We start from the raw sequence: 13,772 nt of genomic DNA, 5'->3' as shown, positions 1-13,772 counted from the left end.
GGCCAAGGCAGGGCGATAAGAAAAAAGAAGAAAAAAAATTAGAAGCCAAAAATCTCAGGGAAATAATCGAAGTCCATGTGTGCTCCTCATCAATCCACAGCAACTACATCCCTCGTCCTCCCCGTGTCCACATTTAAGTGTCCAGCAAGTGTGCGAAGGCTCAGGATGGGAGAATCGGCCAAACCATGTTTTGGATCTGGGATCATACTGTGAATCCAGCAGCTGCAAGAGGATCCGCGCACCGAGAGCGCACCGCGGCCGCTGCTGCTGCTGCTGCTGCCCTGCACCCCGGCCCCGGTCCTGCTGCCCAATCAGGTCCAACTGTACGGTGCAGTTCCGCTGCTTAAGGACGTCTCCTCCACCTGTCTGAGGTTGGCCACAGTCAATCTTTACCCACCACCGCCAAGTTACGCGGAGTAAGATCGCCACTTCCGGGAGGGATTTTCAAGATAAAATAAGCATTGACTTGATTTAGGCCTGCTGCTGTCCATCCCTGCATCCTTTTCCAGAGTCGAAATGCCAGGCATGATGTGTGCACAAGTGGGATATACTTTCACCTCACCTGCAGTGAACCTGTGAGCCTTATTGGCTTTGCACATTTGACTTGCGAGGATCCTCAAAACTGATCTAGAGAAGCAAGTTTTATCAATTCCCTACATCGCCTATGAAAAATCACAGAATATGATACAATTAACTCTGTGATTGCATGTTTTGCATTTAGTGTTGCTTAAAATTAAAGGAATAGTTCACTCAAAATTGAAATTTCACTCATTATCTACTCACCCTCATGTCGACTAGTAAGGGCTGGGAGAAGTTTCAGCCGTGGCTTCTCTGAGTCACAGGGGGTCTCGGCGTAGCAGTGCATGTCAATATAACGGTTGCAAATGGATACCAACTGTCTTCGTTACAAAAAGACACACCAAAAAACATCCAAATACCTCAGTGCTCGTATGTCCGTCTTGTATTGAAGCCCCGAAATGCGAAATTGTTCCGAAAAAAATTAGTCTTGTTTGTAACGGAAGCTCCTCTTCCTGGTCCGTCCAAATCTCGCGAGATTTCGGACGGACCAGGAAGAGGAGCTTCCGCTGCAAACCATGGATGTATTATATTAACTGCAAACAAGCTTGAAATATAGACTTATTTAATTTTTTTCGGAACAATTTCGCATTTCGGGGCTTCAATACAAGACGGACATTACATACGAGCAGCATGGAGGTATTTTGATGTTTTTTGGTGTGTCTTTTTGTTACGAAGACAGTTGGTATCCATTTGCAACAGTGACATGCACTGCTGCGTCGAGACCATGGTCGCGACCCCCTGTGACTCAGAGAAGCCACGGATAACTCTGAAACTTCTCCCAGCCCTTAGTCGACATGAGGGTGAGTAGATAATGAGGGCAATTTGAATTTTGGGTGAACTATTAATTTAACAACCTAAAAAGCTTTAATTGTGAAAGCCAAGATGCCTGGTTTCCGGTTTCCCCCTGACTCTCTCTCGGTGACTTCACTGCTTCTGCTGGACTGACACCTCCAAGCCGGTGCCAGTCAAATGCCAGCGGGGCTACAGGACTGATGAGGAGTGCAGAGGAACACGGTGTTCAGGCGAGGAAGACTTGGGTTGTGATCATGGGGACGATCACAGAGTTCATGTCGTGTAATTTAGCGTCTGCCTGTGGGATTTTACTCCACTGGCTGTACAAAGACAGGAGAAAAACAACTGCAGAACACGTTTGAGAGGTTAGGGCTGATGCAGCTATAGGCCTAATGTATTTTTTGGGGGTAGTACTGCTGAATGTCATGCAGCCATTAATGTAAATTAGCATATTTTACAGCAAAAATGTATAACCCGTTACGCTATAGAATAGACAATGATAATTGCATTGAAATCCCCATAGAGACACTGTTAGAGAGGTGAAGGATTATAGTGACAGGAAATTGTGTTTTAGATCTTTTACAGCTTCTTTTTCAATTTAATATAATTCAGATTTAATTTAATTAAATGTAAATATATTTCAGCAACCATAAGCCACCCCCTGCAAGCTATGCAATGTAACATGAATCCAATTGAAGTTGTGATCACATATAGCCAACAAGTAGAGTGACATATTGTGTAATTGATTGCCCTGTTATTGTGAATGAGCTTTACAGCTGGTTTGGAGCACCAAAGATACTAAAGTGAGACGATTCCCCATGATTGCCTATATTGTGGCTCATGCTGTACACACAGGCAGCAGAGTGATCTCTGAATAATGGCACATAGCATAGCACTGACAGCATAAATTAATGAACGCCCTATGCAGCAACTACACAACACTGGAGTCTAGGAGGAAAGTCTCTTTCATACTGGAGACAATATAGTCTGTGCTTTGAATCCCAGGGGTGTGACTGCACCATCAAAGTGCCAAAAAAGGTTTGGCATAGCAACCTGTCAAACTGATCGAGTTGCCCTCATATCAACCCCTGTTAGTGGCAGAAGTAAGAATTTGTTTTGAGCTGACATTGTCCCCTGGGCACTGCTGATATCACTTGTAGATATTCCTGTAAGCAGTGCAGACACAATCTGTTCATATCTGAGCAATAACATTTTACATTAATCATTTTTGCAAAACTTCACCTTTAAAAATGTTTTCTTCAGTTATCGCCTACACTCTTGACAAGTTTAAAGATCTAATGACCAAAAAGCAATAAATGTGCACAGTTACTAATTGGAGTTATGAATTTCTAAACTAGAAAATTCTTGTTGTTGGCTTTGTTGTAACACAGCTCTAAGCAGGTTGTATTCTGAGGGAAAATCCAGCTTAAACATAATTTCTTTGCACTGTTCCTGCATGAAACTGTGACATAAACCCTACAGGTTTGTCTCCGATGTGTAGCATGTTGCACACAAGTTGCATTATGTAAAGCCATCCTTACATTTTCATTGGATTGTTCCACCACCAAATAAAATAGTCACACTACCAGCCTAAGTAAATAAAAACCAACCCAAAGCTTGTTAGCATGTTATACTCCCTTCCTTTATGGTGAAATGGTGAGGTAAGACTTTTGCTGAGTTTGAGTGGACTCATGTCTTTTCTCATGCACCCTGTCATGGCAAAACTGAAACTTGCTATAATTGAGACATATGGATCAAATATGAGAGATTAAAAAACAACAACAACATTAACTTAGAAGTTTAAGATGAAACTGTTCATTACAGTATGATTTATTGGCCTTTATTGAGCTTCTGATCCACTGGTCCACTTGTTTTGGATCATTATTTCATGTACTGTCAATGCACAACTTAGTGTAATAGACCCAACACATAAAAAGACTCACAATTTTCACTAAAACCATCATTTATTTACAGAAACACATTGAATTCACTTTCAAAATGAACAATACAGTCCATTCACTTTTGATGATATCTATCTATTTGGCAAATTGATTAAAAATCTAGAAAAGGTGTGTCCTATCTATGCAATAGAATAACTCATTTTGTCCTGTAGATAGCCTTCAAAGAAACATGCAGACAGCTTCTCTCGTCTTCTTTGTCCCAATTCAGAATCCTGTGTTTCCTCTTGCTCAGGGGTTTAATCTTGCTTGAAGAGCCAGTGCTAAACACCTCATGGCATGGAAAGACTACACCGCAAATAAGGAACCTGATAATCAAGACATTTGTTTTGTCTATACGCTGAGCTACAGTGACAGGTCAGTGTATGTTAGAAGTGGTCAGCACTGAGCTCCTAAGGAGAAAATGTCTGCAGATAGAGTGTTGTCAGAGGAAAATCTCATGCTGACATTGCCCGCCCATTGTTGCTTCAGTATCAGTGCTGCAGCGAACAATTAGGAAGCCTACAGAGAGTGAGGTTGCTTTCTCTTTCTTTTGTATGTGTTGTGTTTTGTTGATATCTCCTTTTGTGTTTGGGGTTTAGGGAACCAGAGCAGAAAAAAAAAACTCAACTAAAACGTCCCTAGCCATGTGGAACACAAAGACAAACAATGTACAAATTTACATTATATACAATACACATCCCCAGGCCAAAGAGAAATAACTTGGAAGACTCTGTCCTCTCCTTTGTTTATACGCATGCTCCCCTCATGTGTTCTGCAAAATTCAACAAGGATCCTCTGGGGGTGGGTGGGCATGGGAGGTGGACTTAGATTTGTTCTCGAAGGACCTTCAGATACTGCCACAGTTTGGGATCCCAAAAAGACGAGACGATAATGGCTTAAAAATTCAGACCAAGACATTTTTCCCTTTAGAAGCCGACGATGCATATGAAGGCTCACCCTGCTGAAGCACGCTATTAGAGAAGATCGTTCCAGTCAGTCGACGTTCTGCATATCAGCGCAGAGTAGACATACTGTTTGTACCCAAAAATTAGGTCTCCTTATTGCTGCCCTGTGAGGAACACACGGCATGCTGTGCAATACATGCAGCCATGCATGCAGCATGTTCGGTAATAGGCTACATACACTGCGGGTGAACCTATTATGACAACGCATTACTTTCACGAGCAATAGTCTGAGGCTTGCCTGCATGTTGTGTACATCCTCTATGTTTTGGTAGAAAATGTCAGAATAATGTTAAAAGCAATACACACATTGTTAAAAAACAATACATACTGTATGTAGCATTGTGCCATCATTAGGAAGAGAAGAAAAATACTTAAGATGCTACTCTGCAATAAGTCAGTATCATGTAGGTCCCATGGTAAGTTTTTAAAAAATGGCTTGTTATCAAATGTCAGAATTGACTCATTATTTCCAGCTTTGCATTGTTTTTCAATCTGTATTTTTGTAATTACCGTAGGAAAAAGTTATTTAACGCTAATAGGCCTGTCACAGAAATGTGTTCCACCCAGTTGTCAAAAAGTTGCTGTTCTTTTCTAACATATGTTCATAATTCAATCTAATATTAACTAAACAAAGCAGATGCTTAGATATGGCTCCATTTGTCAAATGAGTGAATAACCACATTGCTGCGCTACAAAAGCTAAATCACAGCTATGCTTGACCTGAGCTCTCGACCCTGACTAACATGTCTAGTGTTCCCAGCTGAAATTACTGTGAGAAGGTATTAATTCTGTGTTGTTGTTCTAAAAAGGCTAATGCTTTTAAAGTGAGTACAGCATAGACTCTATTATACCTGAGATGACTAGTCCAGCAGTAATAGCCTCCAGCCTCAGGGTGCTGATTATAAAATCTCTCCAATGTCTCTACAAAGCACAATGATCAGTGCAGATACATAGTGCACACCAGTATCACACGTGGTACTGTAGATCCTTTTTGTAGACTCCTCCATCATAATCGCCTCTTGTTGGGCGATTGACACGTTCTTAGACAACATATTTTGGCTCTGTAAATCAACCATGGTGTACATATTTATGCTGTGTGTTTATATATACAGCATAAACAACTGTTGAATGAACATGGCGCATTTTTTTGCATGTTGGTGCCGCCAGGGTTGATCATGGCACCGATGTGTTAAAACTATGAATGAAGAGAGCGACGACCGCCAAGGAAGATCATTTTGGTCTATAAATGATTTTGACACACCCAGGCCATGAATTTCCAACTCACTGGTGCAGGGATTTTGTTTGAGTGCACATGATAGTCGATTTTGTATTATTTAAGCATTTAGCACTGTTCAGTTTTCATTCAGACACATTCATGTATTTTCTCTCACTGGAAAAAAAAATACTCTTGTCTAAACGTCGGGCTAGCCCATCGTCTTCTGTCGGTCCAGGAATTTTTGTCTTCTGTCAGGAGGAATCTCATCTAAAGAGATTCCATGACTGCTACCCCTGGAATGAGAAATACAGGTTATATGTACCAAAAACTGGGACACAGAGCAGAACAAGACAGACCATCCATACCATACCAATGGCTAAAATTACACAGTATTACATGTAGGCTGTGCGTGTTTGAAGAAGTAAAGAAACTCTCTTACCCTTGAAGGTCTGGAGGAATAGGCAAAGGTTTGTCGAAATCTTCCCTCCCAACCAACCAGAAGGTGTTCTCAATACCTTTTCCCTAGAAATAGACAATCAATAGCAAATATTTGCTACTATTACATGGCCAGTGCTATAGTAGGAACTGCATATCTATCTTCTGTGTATATTATGAGGGGGTAACTCATCCTTTACTTACCTTTAACTCTGTCATTCCTCTGGTGTCGATTTTGTATCCCAGCTTCAAACTGTTCAGGACATCAACTGTGCTTTGGTTGACATGGATTCTGTAAGCTACAATAGCAAATACAGAAAAAAAAATATTTTCAACATTTGCATGGAGAAACGGTCTGAACATCAGGTACGTAAAATCTGCATTTTAGTGTGAACATTTGGCTTAAAGTACAAACAATAGAAAGAAAACCACAAAATGTGGCAACATTTCAGGCTCCAAACACGAGCCTGAAGAAGCCTTGATGCGAAACACGTTGCTTAATAAATCATGGATCCTCCATACAGTCTTAGTGTGCGGTATGTTGCCACATTTTGTGGTTTTCTTTCTATTCTTTGTACTTTTACGCAACCCTACCAGCACCTCGACTGTTCGCTGTGCACAGGCATTTTTCTAATTTGGCTTAAAGGTTTTGGTTTGATGTCTCAGACTCTGGGAGCTCTAGACATTCAGGCTGTCCTGCTGGTATTGAGCCACTTGGTGGCAGTAGAGAACCCATTATTACTTTGCTCTGAATTACAAGATATTGTACATTATAGTCATGAATAAATGCATAACTGTTATTACAGACACAATGATTTAAATTGGCCAGTAATGTTGAATTATTTTGTTCTCTACAGTATCTCCAAGGAATGTGAGAGTTTTATTTTTCAATGTGAGTGAACTGTACTAGTGACTAATATTTAAGTTTATATGTAATTTATACAGCATGCAGAGGGTAACCAAGGCAAGGGTCACTGACGACATTTACACTGAAACTTCAAATTGGCCTCTAATTCTGCTGATAGTCTTAAAGGATTTATAAGGACTGTTCACTTAAAGCCCTGTTTAGCCTCAAGCAGCATGCACACAAACTGCTGTACACCTGTCCACTCAACCACCATGTCAATTAAAGAAGAAGAAGAAGAAGATAAACGGAGATCTGACTGGTTTGTGTGATCAGTAAGACACGAGACACTCACGCAACCCTGTGGACTCCATTCGAGATGCTGTGTTGACGGTGTCTCCGAAGAGACAGTACCGAGGCATAGTGAGACCCACCACCCCAGCTACAACTGGGCCTGCAAAGAGCACAGACACACACACAGATGTTAGAGGGTGCAGGGGTGGGATTTGAACAGGACACTTGTTGAGTGAGTTGTCATTTCATAAACATAAATGTGTCATGTGATTATAACTCTGACAACTCAGAGTTTTAAGAACAGTTTCTCCCCGTTGTTTTGTTGTTGTTAATGTTTTTTTCTATTGCAGACTCACACAATGTCCTAGCAATTTGTCAACAGTGCACAATTCCTGTTACTTTCGTGCATTAAGAAATTCATAGAATACAGTTAGAAATCCAGAGTATGCTGTGTGTTAATTGGATGACAGTGTCCTAAGTGGATAGCGTTTCACTGTTCCAGGAATAAGTTCCAGACGAGGACGAGGATAAAGGAGGTAAAAATACCTCTGTGCCTGAGGAGCTTGAGATCCTGCTTTCTTTTTCCTCTGCAACAAATTCACTTTTACTCTCTCTGAAATGTAATTTACATCTATTTCATGCTATCTTGCTCATTATATGTGACTTTCAAAGGACACGATTATTCGCATGCAACACTACTACTGTATATAATCATACTAAAGAGCTGAAAAGGGCGAACATAATGCTCACCAGAGTGCAGGCCAATACGGATCCTGACTTTTAGCTCAGGCATGTGGCTCATCTTGAAGGTCCCAATGCAGTGGAGGATGTCCAGAGACATGTTGGCCATCTCAGCTGCGTGACGGTTGCCGTTCCTGTTGGGGACTCCTGAGGCGCACATGTAGGCATCACCAATAGTTTCCACCTAAGGAAATAAGAGCTGATATTATTTGGCATTCCTCCCTCAACATGCTTCATACTGCAAAGTGACAGAAAGGCACTCCCTTCATAAACAGTGTATGCAAAACATTGAAATGAAGTGGGAATTGACTTCACAGTATATATATTTGGATCAGATTCATGAGCAACAATAACAGAGTAGTCCAGGCCTGATATCTGTGGATGTATGGACACAAAATATAAAAAGACAGATACAAAGAAAGATGCAATGGATAGAGCCCTCCAATACTCACCTTGTAGACATCATGCTGTCCAATGATAGCGTCAAAGAGTGTGTAGAGGTCGTTGAGTAATTTGACCACCTCGATGGGCTCACTGAGAGCTGAGATGGTGGTAAAACCCACGATGTCACTGAAGTACAGAGTGACATCGCTGAAATGCTCGGGTTTGACGGGCTTCCCTGTCTTCAGGGCCTGGGCCACAGTCCTTGGAGGAGGAGGATAAGTGGAGGGCAGTCAGGATTTTCACACCAGATTAACAAGATGTCATTTTAAGATCTCCTCCCAAACTGTTATTATTGCAAACATGCAAAGTGACAAGCAGGACTGAGACATGGTATACAGAGTAAACACTGTGGCTCTCTCCTTTCAAAATGCAGCTAGCAGAAAAATATTGGAAAGCCACCTCTCTTTGGGTGCATTCTTTTTTTTCTTTTTTTATGTGGTGTTAAGATTATTGAATAAAATATTAATTAGTATGAAAAGCACCCTTGAGTGTCCTTGCTGACATGCTGCACATACTGACACACATCTCTGTAACACTGAGACCTCTACTGTATGTCTGGGTTTGCACCAACTTCAGCTCTGCTTCCCCCTTCTTGTCCAAATGTGTTGATGCCCTACAGGCTGCCACAGGCCAGTGCTGCACATCAACCCTAATTGCTGTACTGTGTGTTTGTGGGTGCAGACAAGGGATTATATGGCTGGAGTGAAAATAGCTGGACACTAACCTGGGCAACATCTGAGCCACCAGGTTGTCAGTCTTCTGCCTCTCCACCTCCAGCTCCTCTGTCCTCTCCCTGATCAGATCCTCTAAGTTGGAGGAGTACTGCTCCAACATGCGCAGCATAGAGTCGATGATGTTGGTCTTTTTCCCCTTGGTGATGCTCTTGAACTGTCAGGTGTTAAAAAAAATAAATAAATAAAAAGGAAAGAGAGAGAACAGAAATGTGATCTTCAGCTAAAGAGCAATCTACTATATAGAATAAGGTAGAGTGGGCCTGTTTCAGTGTTTTTGTCTTTTTTTTTTTTTTTACCTGTTTGAAAATATCCTCAAAGGTTAGCCTCTTGTCAGGCTCCTCGCTCCAGCACTGTTTCATCACCTGTATCACTTCCACCGGGGCCTCGTCCATTGACACAGTAGGTCGACACAGAGGAGGAGGCTCTTTGACCTTGCTGATAATCTCTGTCAACGCATCCACATGAGCAAGAACACAGAGACGATAGACAGACAACAGTGAACTTCACTGCAAACATGTTACAGCACTTTCAGCAACAATTGTGATATTTGTCATTTGTCATTTAGTTTTGTGGGCAGTGTGGGTGAAGAAGCATAGAGGATGGGATAAACATTAAAAAAAAAAAAACCTAAAGCGTATTTACCAAAAAGATTCAGATTAGGGTTACTAATGCTTCTCTCACCCTTGGGAGGCATGTCCAGCATGCAGAAAGGTGCACAGCGAGCGATGACCTCCTGCATAATAATGGAGAAGCTGTAGACATCTCCGAAGAACGTCCCCCTCCTCCTCAGACTAGAACTTCTCAGCAGCTCAGGAGCCGTCCAAAGCAGCTCTTTGTAATGGAAAAACATGCACCGGTGTTATTACACCAAGAAATGTTACATACGCACAAGCACAAACACTTAAGTGGCCGGTGGATGCTCATAAACTCACCCTCAGGCTTTTCCTCATCACCATCAATGCCTTGGGAAATCAAAATTTCACTGAACCCATAATCGGTCACCTTCAACACAAAGCGGCCATCTACCACACAGTTACGGGATTTGAGCCGCCCATGGATGATGTCACGATGGTGCAGGTACTTCATTCCCTGATGACAGTTTGTAGAAATGTGTGAGAGATAATTAAAATAATAATAATAGCAGAAAAACACATGGTAGGATATGAAATATGAGTTGGTCTTTCTTACTCGTATCAGATCCATCAACAGGGACGACTTGAACATCCAGTCGAGACGCACTTCCTCATTGCTGAGGAGATCCTCCAAGCTGCCTCTGGAGCAGTGCTCGGTCACGACACCAAAGACCCCAGAGTCGCAGAACATTCCCAGGAACAGATTGAGGTTCTCGTGCCTCATGTCTCTGAGCTGAGGGGAAGACAACGCAAAAATAATCAAAGCTGTGAAGTTTGTCTAACTTCAAATTTTTTCTGGCCCGGGTCAAAGGAGTCAGGAGTTTTGCAACATCTTCCATTTCAAATTCAGACAACCAATTATTTGTCCTTTCCTACAGCATTTTCAAACACATCACAGATCCAGACTAATAAGTATTTTATGGTTTGTGGCTATGATGCGCTAATAACATGAATGACAATGACTCACGCACACACTTACCTTGACAAAGACACCCTCAGTGCTGCTGTTGACAGCTGATACTGATCCATTGGGAGATTTCTTTAGCCAAACCCAGTCGCCCTGGGAGGTAAAAAACACGACACAGTCTTTGTGAAGCCAATAATATGCATGGGCATGAACTCCAAATTGATGAAGAGGAGTTTATTGAATGTGTCTTGTCTCGTAACTCATCTCACCTCAAACACGGCAACGTTGGAGCTGTCTGGAGTTGAGGCCAGGTAGCTTCGCCCCGACACCGAGTGGAGAGGCGTCTTTATGTCAAGGTGGCTTCTCATGATACTTTCATCATTCAGCTTCTGCTCACACACACAGTTCAAATAAGACGGATCAGCTTAAAGGAGATCGTTTCCTACAGGTTAACAACACATACTTCTAAAGTATTGCATGAGAGAAGAATACTGTCAATGTTGATTAAAGACAGAACCAACCCTTTTGCTGATTTGAGTGTTGATGAAGACCAAGTCATCCAGGGTCAGGACTATCTTTGTTGATCCACCGTTACCACCACCTCCAACGCTGAACCCAATCCGCCCACTTTTCCTAAACAGTCACAATTCATTGTAAAAAACTACAAAAGACTGCACTGGGTGATAAATCAACCTCTGACATACTACATACTTGAGACGAAAGAGGAACCCAGCTCCACCACTAAACAGTGCAAATAACAGAAGGCAAAGGAAGAACATGGTGACTGAGTCCATGCCTTTAGTAAGAAAGAAGGAGAAGAAAATACAAAGTTAGACAGTTTGAAATCCCTGAATTCAGAAATACACATTATACCAGCTTTTTGGTGTACTGTGTAGTGCACTCACCTCCAGAACAGGCAAAGTAGGGGCTAAACCAGCAGCCTGAGTCCGTGTAGGGCGTGCTGCCAGCAAAATGGACCGATTTGAGATACTTCAAGTTCCCGGTCCTTCCATCTGTATGAGATGCATCCAGGACATGAGTGGAGTAGAGAGTGCTGCCCATGCCACTGTAGTCCAGCACTACATAGCGAGCCTGCATGCCTTCACCATTTCTGCCGGCCCTCAAGGGCTGGTTAAAGCCTTCAAATTCAAAGCCGCCCTCACTGTTGCCCAAGATGTGACCAGTTACCCAGCGGCCTCCTTTGGCACGTGCCTGCTCCACAGCCATTGCTATGAAATACATCATGTTGTAGATGGTGCCAAAGAATGGAGAGATCTAGCAAAAGAGACAGAGATGACATGATTAAGATCCAAATATGTCTAGAAGAACCTTTATTTTTCGGCTTCTTCCAGATTTGTCCAATTTTTTTGTCTCACCTCCTCTGGTGGGGTGCTGCTGCGGATTTCATAGTTCTTCTGAGCATCTCTGAAGGCCTCGTGGAAATTTCTTTCTCCAGAGTCCATAGTGATGGTGAGTACCCCATCAAAGGCTTTCCGCAGGTTGGTGTCATTGCCAAGAGCATAGTAATTTGTATCTTTGTAGGGTAGTGAGTATAGGAGGGTGTCATAGGGGATGAAAACATAGCCACGGTCGATCATACGCATGGACAGCGCTGTAGTCAGAAGTTGGTACTGGGCTTGACCACCGATCAGGACACTAGGCATGCACATGATGACCACTGTAGAGATAAGAGGGTTTAAAAACTCATTTATATGCATGTGCATGATTCTTGTGGAATAAAGCCATGTGGAGGTTCTCTCTATTTCGATCTATCTAATCAACAACTCTAAACCTGCAGCTCACCTCTGACCCGGTCTGCTTCTCGCACTTTTGTCAGGGCTCTGTGGGGCCCATCCTTGTCCGTCTCCATAGTAACTACAGGGTTGACAGGTAGGCCAAGAGCCCTCAGCGAAGAAGCCAGCTCCTGCCCTGTGGCCTCCCACACGTCTGACTCCTCTGAGATTATGGCCACATGGGCCCACCGGAAGAACCGCAACACAGCAAAAAGCACATTGGAGGACAGCGGCAGTGGCCTCAGAAAGGTGGGGTACATCCCTCCTTTGTGCATGTTGGGTTTGAGGCAACCCCAGGAGTGTATCCCAACATCCCATTCCTTAGTGTACAGAGCAGCTGAGGAGCAGTATCCTGGGTTGGCGGGGCCGAGGAAAGCAGAACCGTAACCATCCAGCTCACCGAAGCGAGCAATAGCACGAGATGACTTGCAGTCCTCGTTGATCAGCGTGTAGTCGTACCAGTAGCCTTTCTTTAGGTGGGGGTCTTTGTTTATGCGGCTTGTGGCGAGTCGGGCTGCCAGGTCAGGTAGGGCTTTAGAATATAAGATGTCACAGGTCCAGGGTCCAACCAGGGCCACCTTGAAGGTGGTTCCCCAGGCTTGAGAGGGCATAAATGTGAGCATGATTAAGGACAGAAGAAACCGGTACCCCCACCAGCTCCCAGAGCGTCGCATAGGGAATGATGGCAACTGTGGTTTTGATGACATTGGTCTTGATGACAATGATGATGATGGTGATGAATTTAAGAGACTATACCCACTGCAGCTGTTTGTAACCATTGTCCGATCAACCTTTGTAAGTCTTTTCCTCTTGACTTTTATTGAGTCATGCTGCCATCGTGGGTGGTAGGACAGTTTGTGCAGGAAGCGAAGGTCTCTGTGACTTGCCATTTTCTCACACAGCTACTCTGATGCTTTCAACACAGAAGAGTAGTGGAGAGTTTACAGTAACGAGTGTGACAGTGAGTGTGTCTTTTGTGGATGGGACTGTCTCCCGTGGCACTGAGCAGGCCTCTAGTCCAAAGTAGGACAGGCGATGATACATCCCCGAGCCATCACTGCCTCCAGAAAATGAAAGCAAAAGGTGAAATTAATTAGGAAATTGACACAATAACAACAATAATGCATATGTGGTGCAAGCAAGAGCTTCTGAGGATACAGACATGATCCCTGACCTCATTTATATCTTGCCGAGTTGTCTTTTCTGTGAAGACTGTGATCATGCATCTAATCACCATCCATCTGTCTTACTAAGGACATGGTGCCCAGAGTGCCAGCACTGTCCCTTGGAGAATTAATGGCATGTGTGTAGCAAGCTGATTATGACTGTAAGGGTCAAGGAATTTAAGATGAAGTGCCAGGTAACGTGCAGGCTAAATCTGGCCTTGATGTCTTTATTTGGTCCTGGTATCTTTTTTCCCCTCTAAGACCAATCTGTTGAGCTCTTGTTAGTTATC

The 13,772-nt window shown here is 43.0% G+C and overlaps 1 protein-coding gene across 1 annotated transcript; it reads right to left on the bottom strand.

The window, feature by feature from the left end:
* Positions 1-5,700: 5,700 nt before the first annotated feature.
* gucy2d (guanylate cyclase 2D, retinal) lies at positions 5,701-13,206 on the bottom strand (the record flags this gene model as incomplete). The annotated part of the gene is made up of 18 exons (XM_083986575.1): positions 5,701-5,785; positions 5,932-6,014; positions 6,132-6,226; positions 7,127-7,225; positions 7,816-7,990; positions 8,259-8,451; positions 8,975-9,138; positions 9,281-9,429; positions 9,666-9,815; positions 9,917-10,073; positions 10,173-10,349; positions 10,596-10,676; positions 10,793-10,912; positions 11,045-11,156; positions 11,235-11,319; positions 11,429-11,798; positions 11,900-12,201; positions 12,327-13,206. 18 exons carry the CDS (start codon positions 13,204-13,206, stop codon positions 5,701-5,703), a joined length of 3,477 nt encoding a protein of 1,158 aa, XP_083842701.1.
* Between the last annotated feature and the right edge of the window lie 566 nt (positions 13,207-13,772).

Source organism: Trachurus trachurus (genome assembly GCF_905171665.1).
Source record: "Trachurus trachurus genome assembly, chromosome: 14".
Taxonomy (NCBI): domain Eukaryota; kingdom Metazoa; phylum Chordata; class Actinopteri; order Carangiformes; family Carangidae; genus Trachurus; species Trachurus trachurus.
Note: the sequence above shows the minus strand (reverse complement) of the source record. Positions and strands in the feature narration are given on the sequence as shown.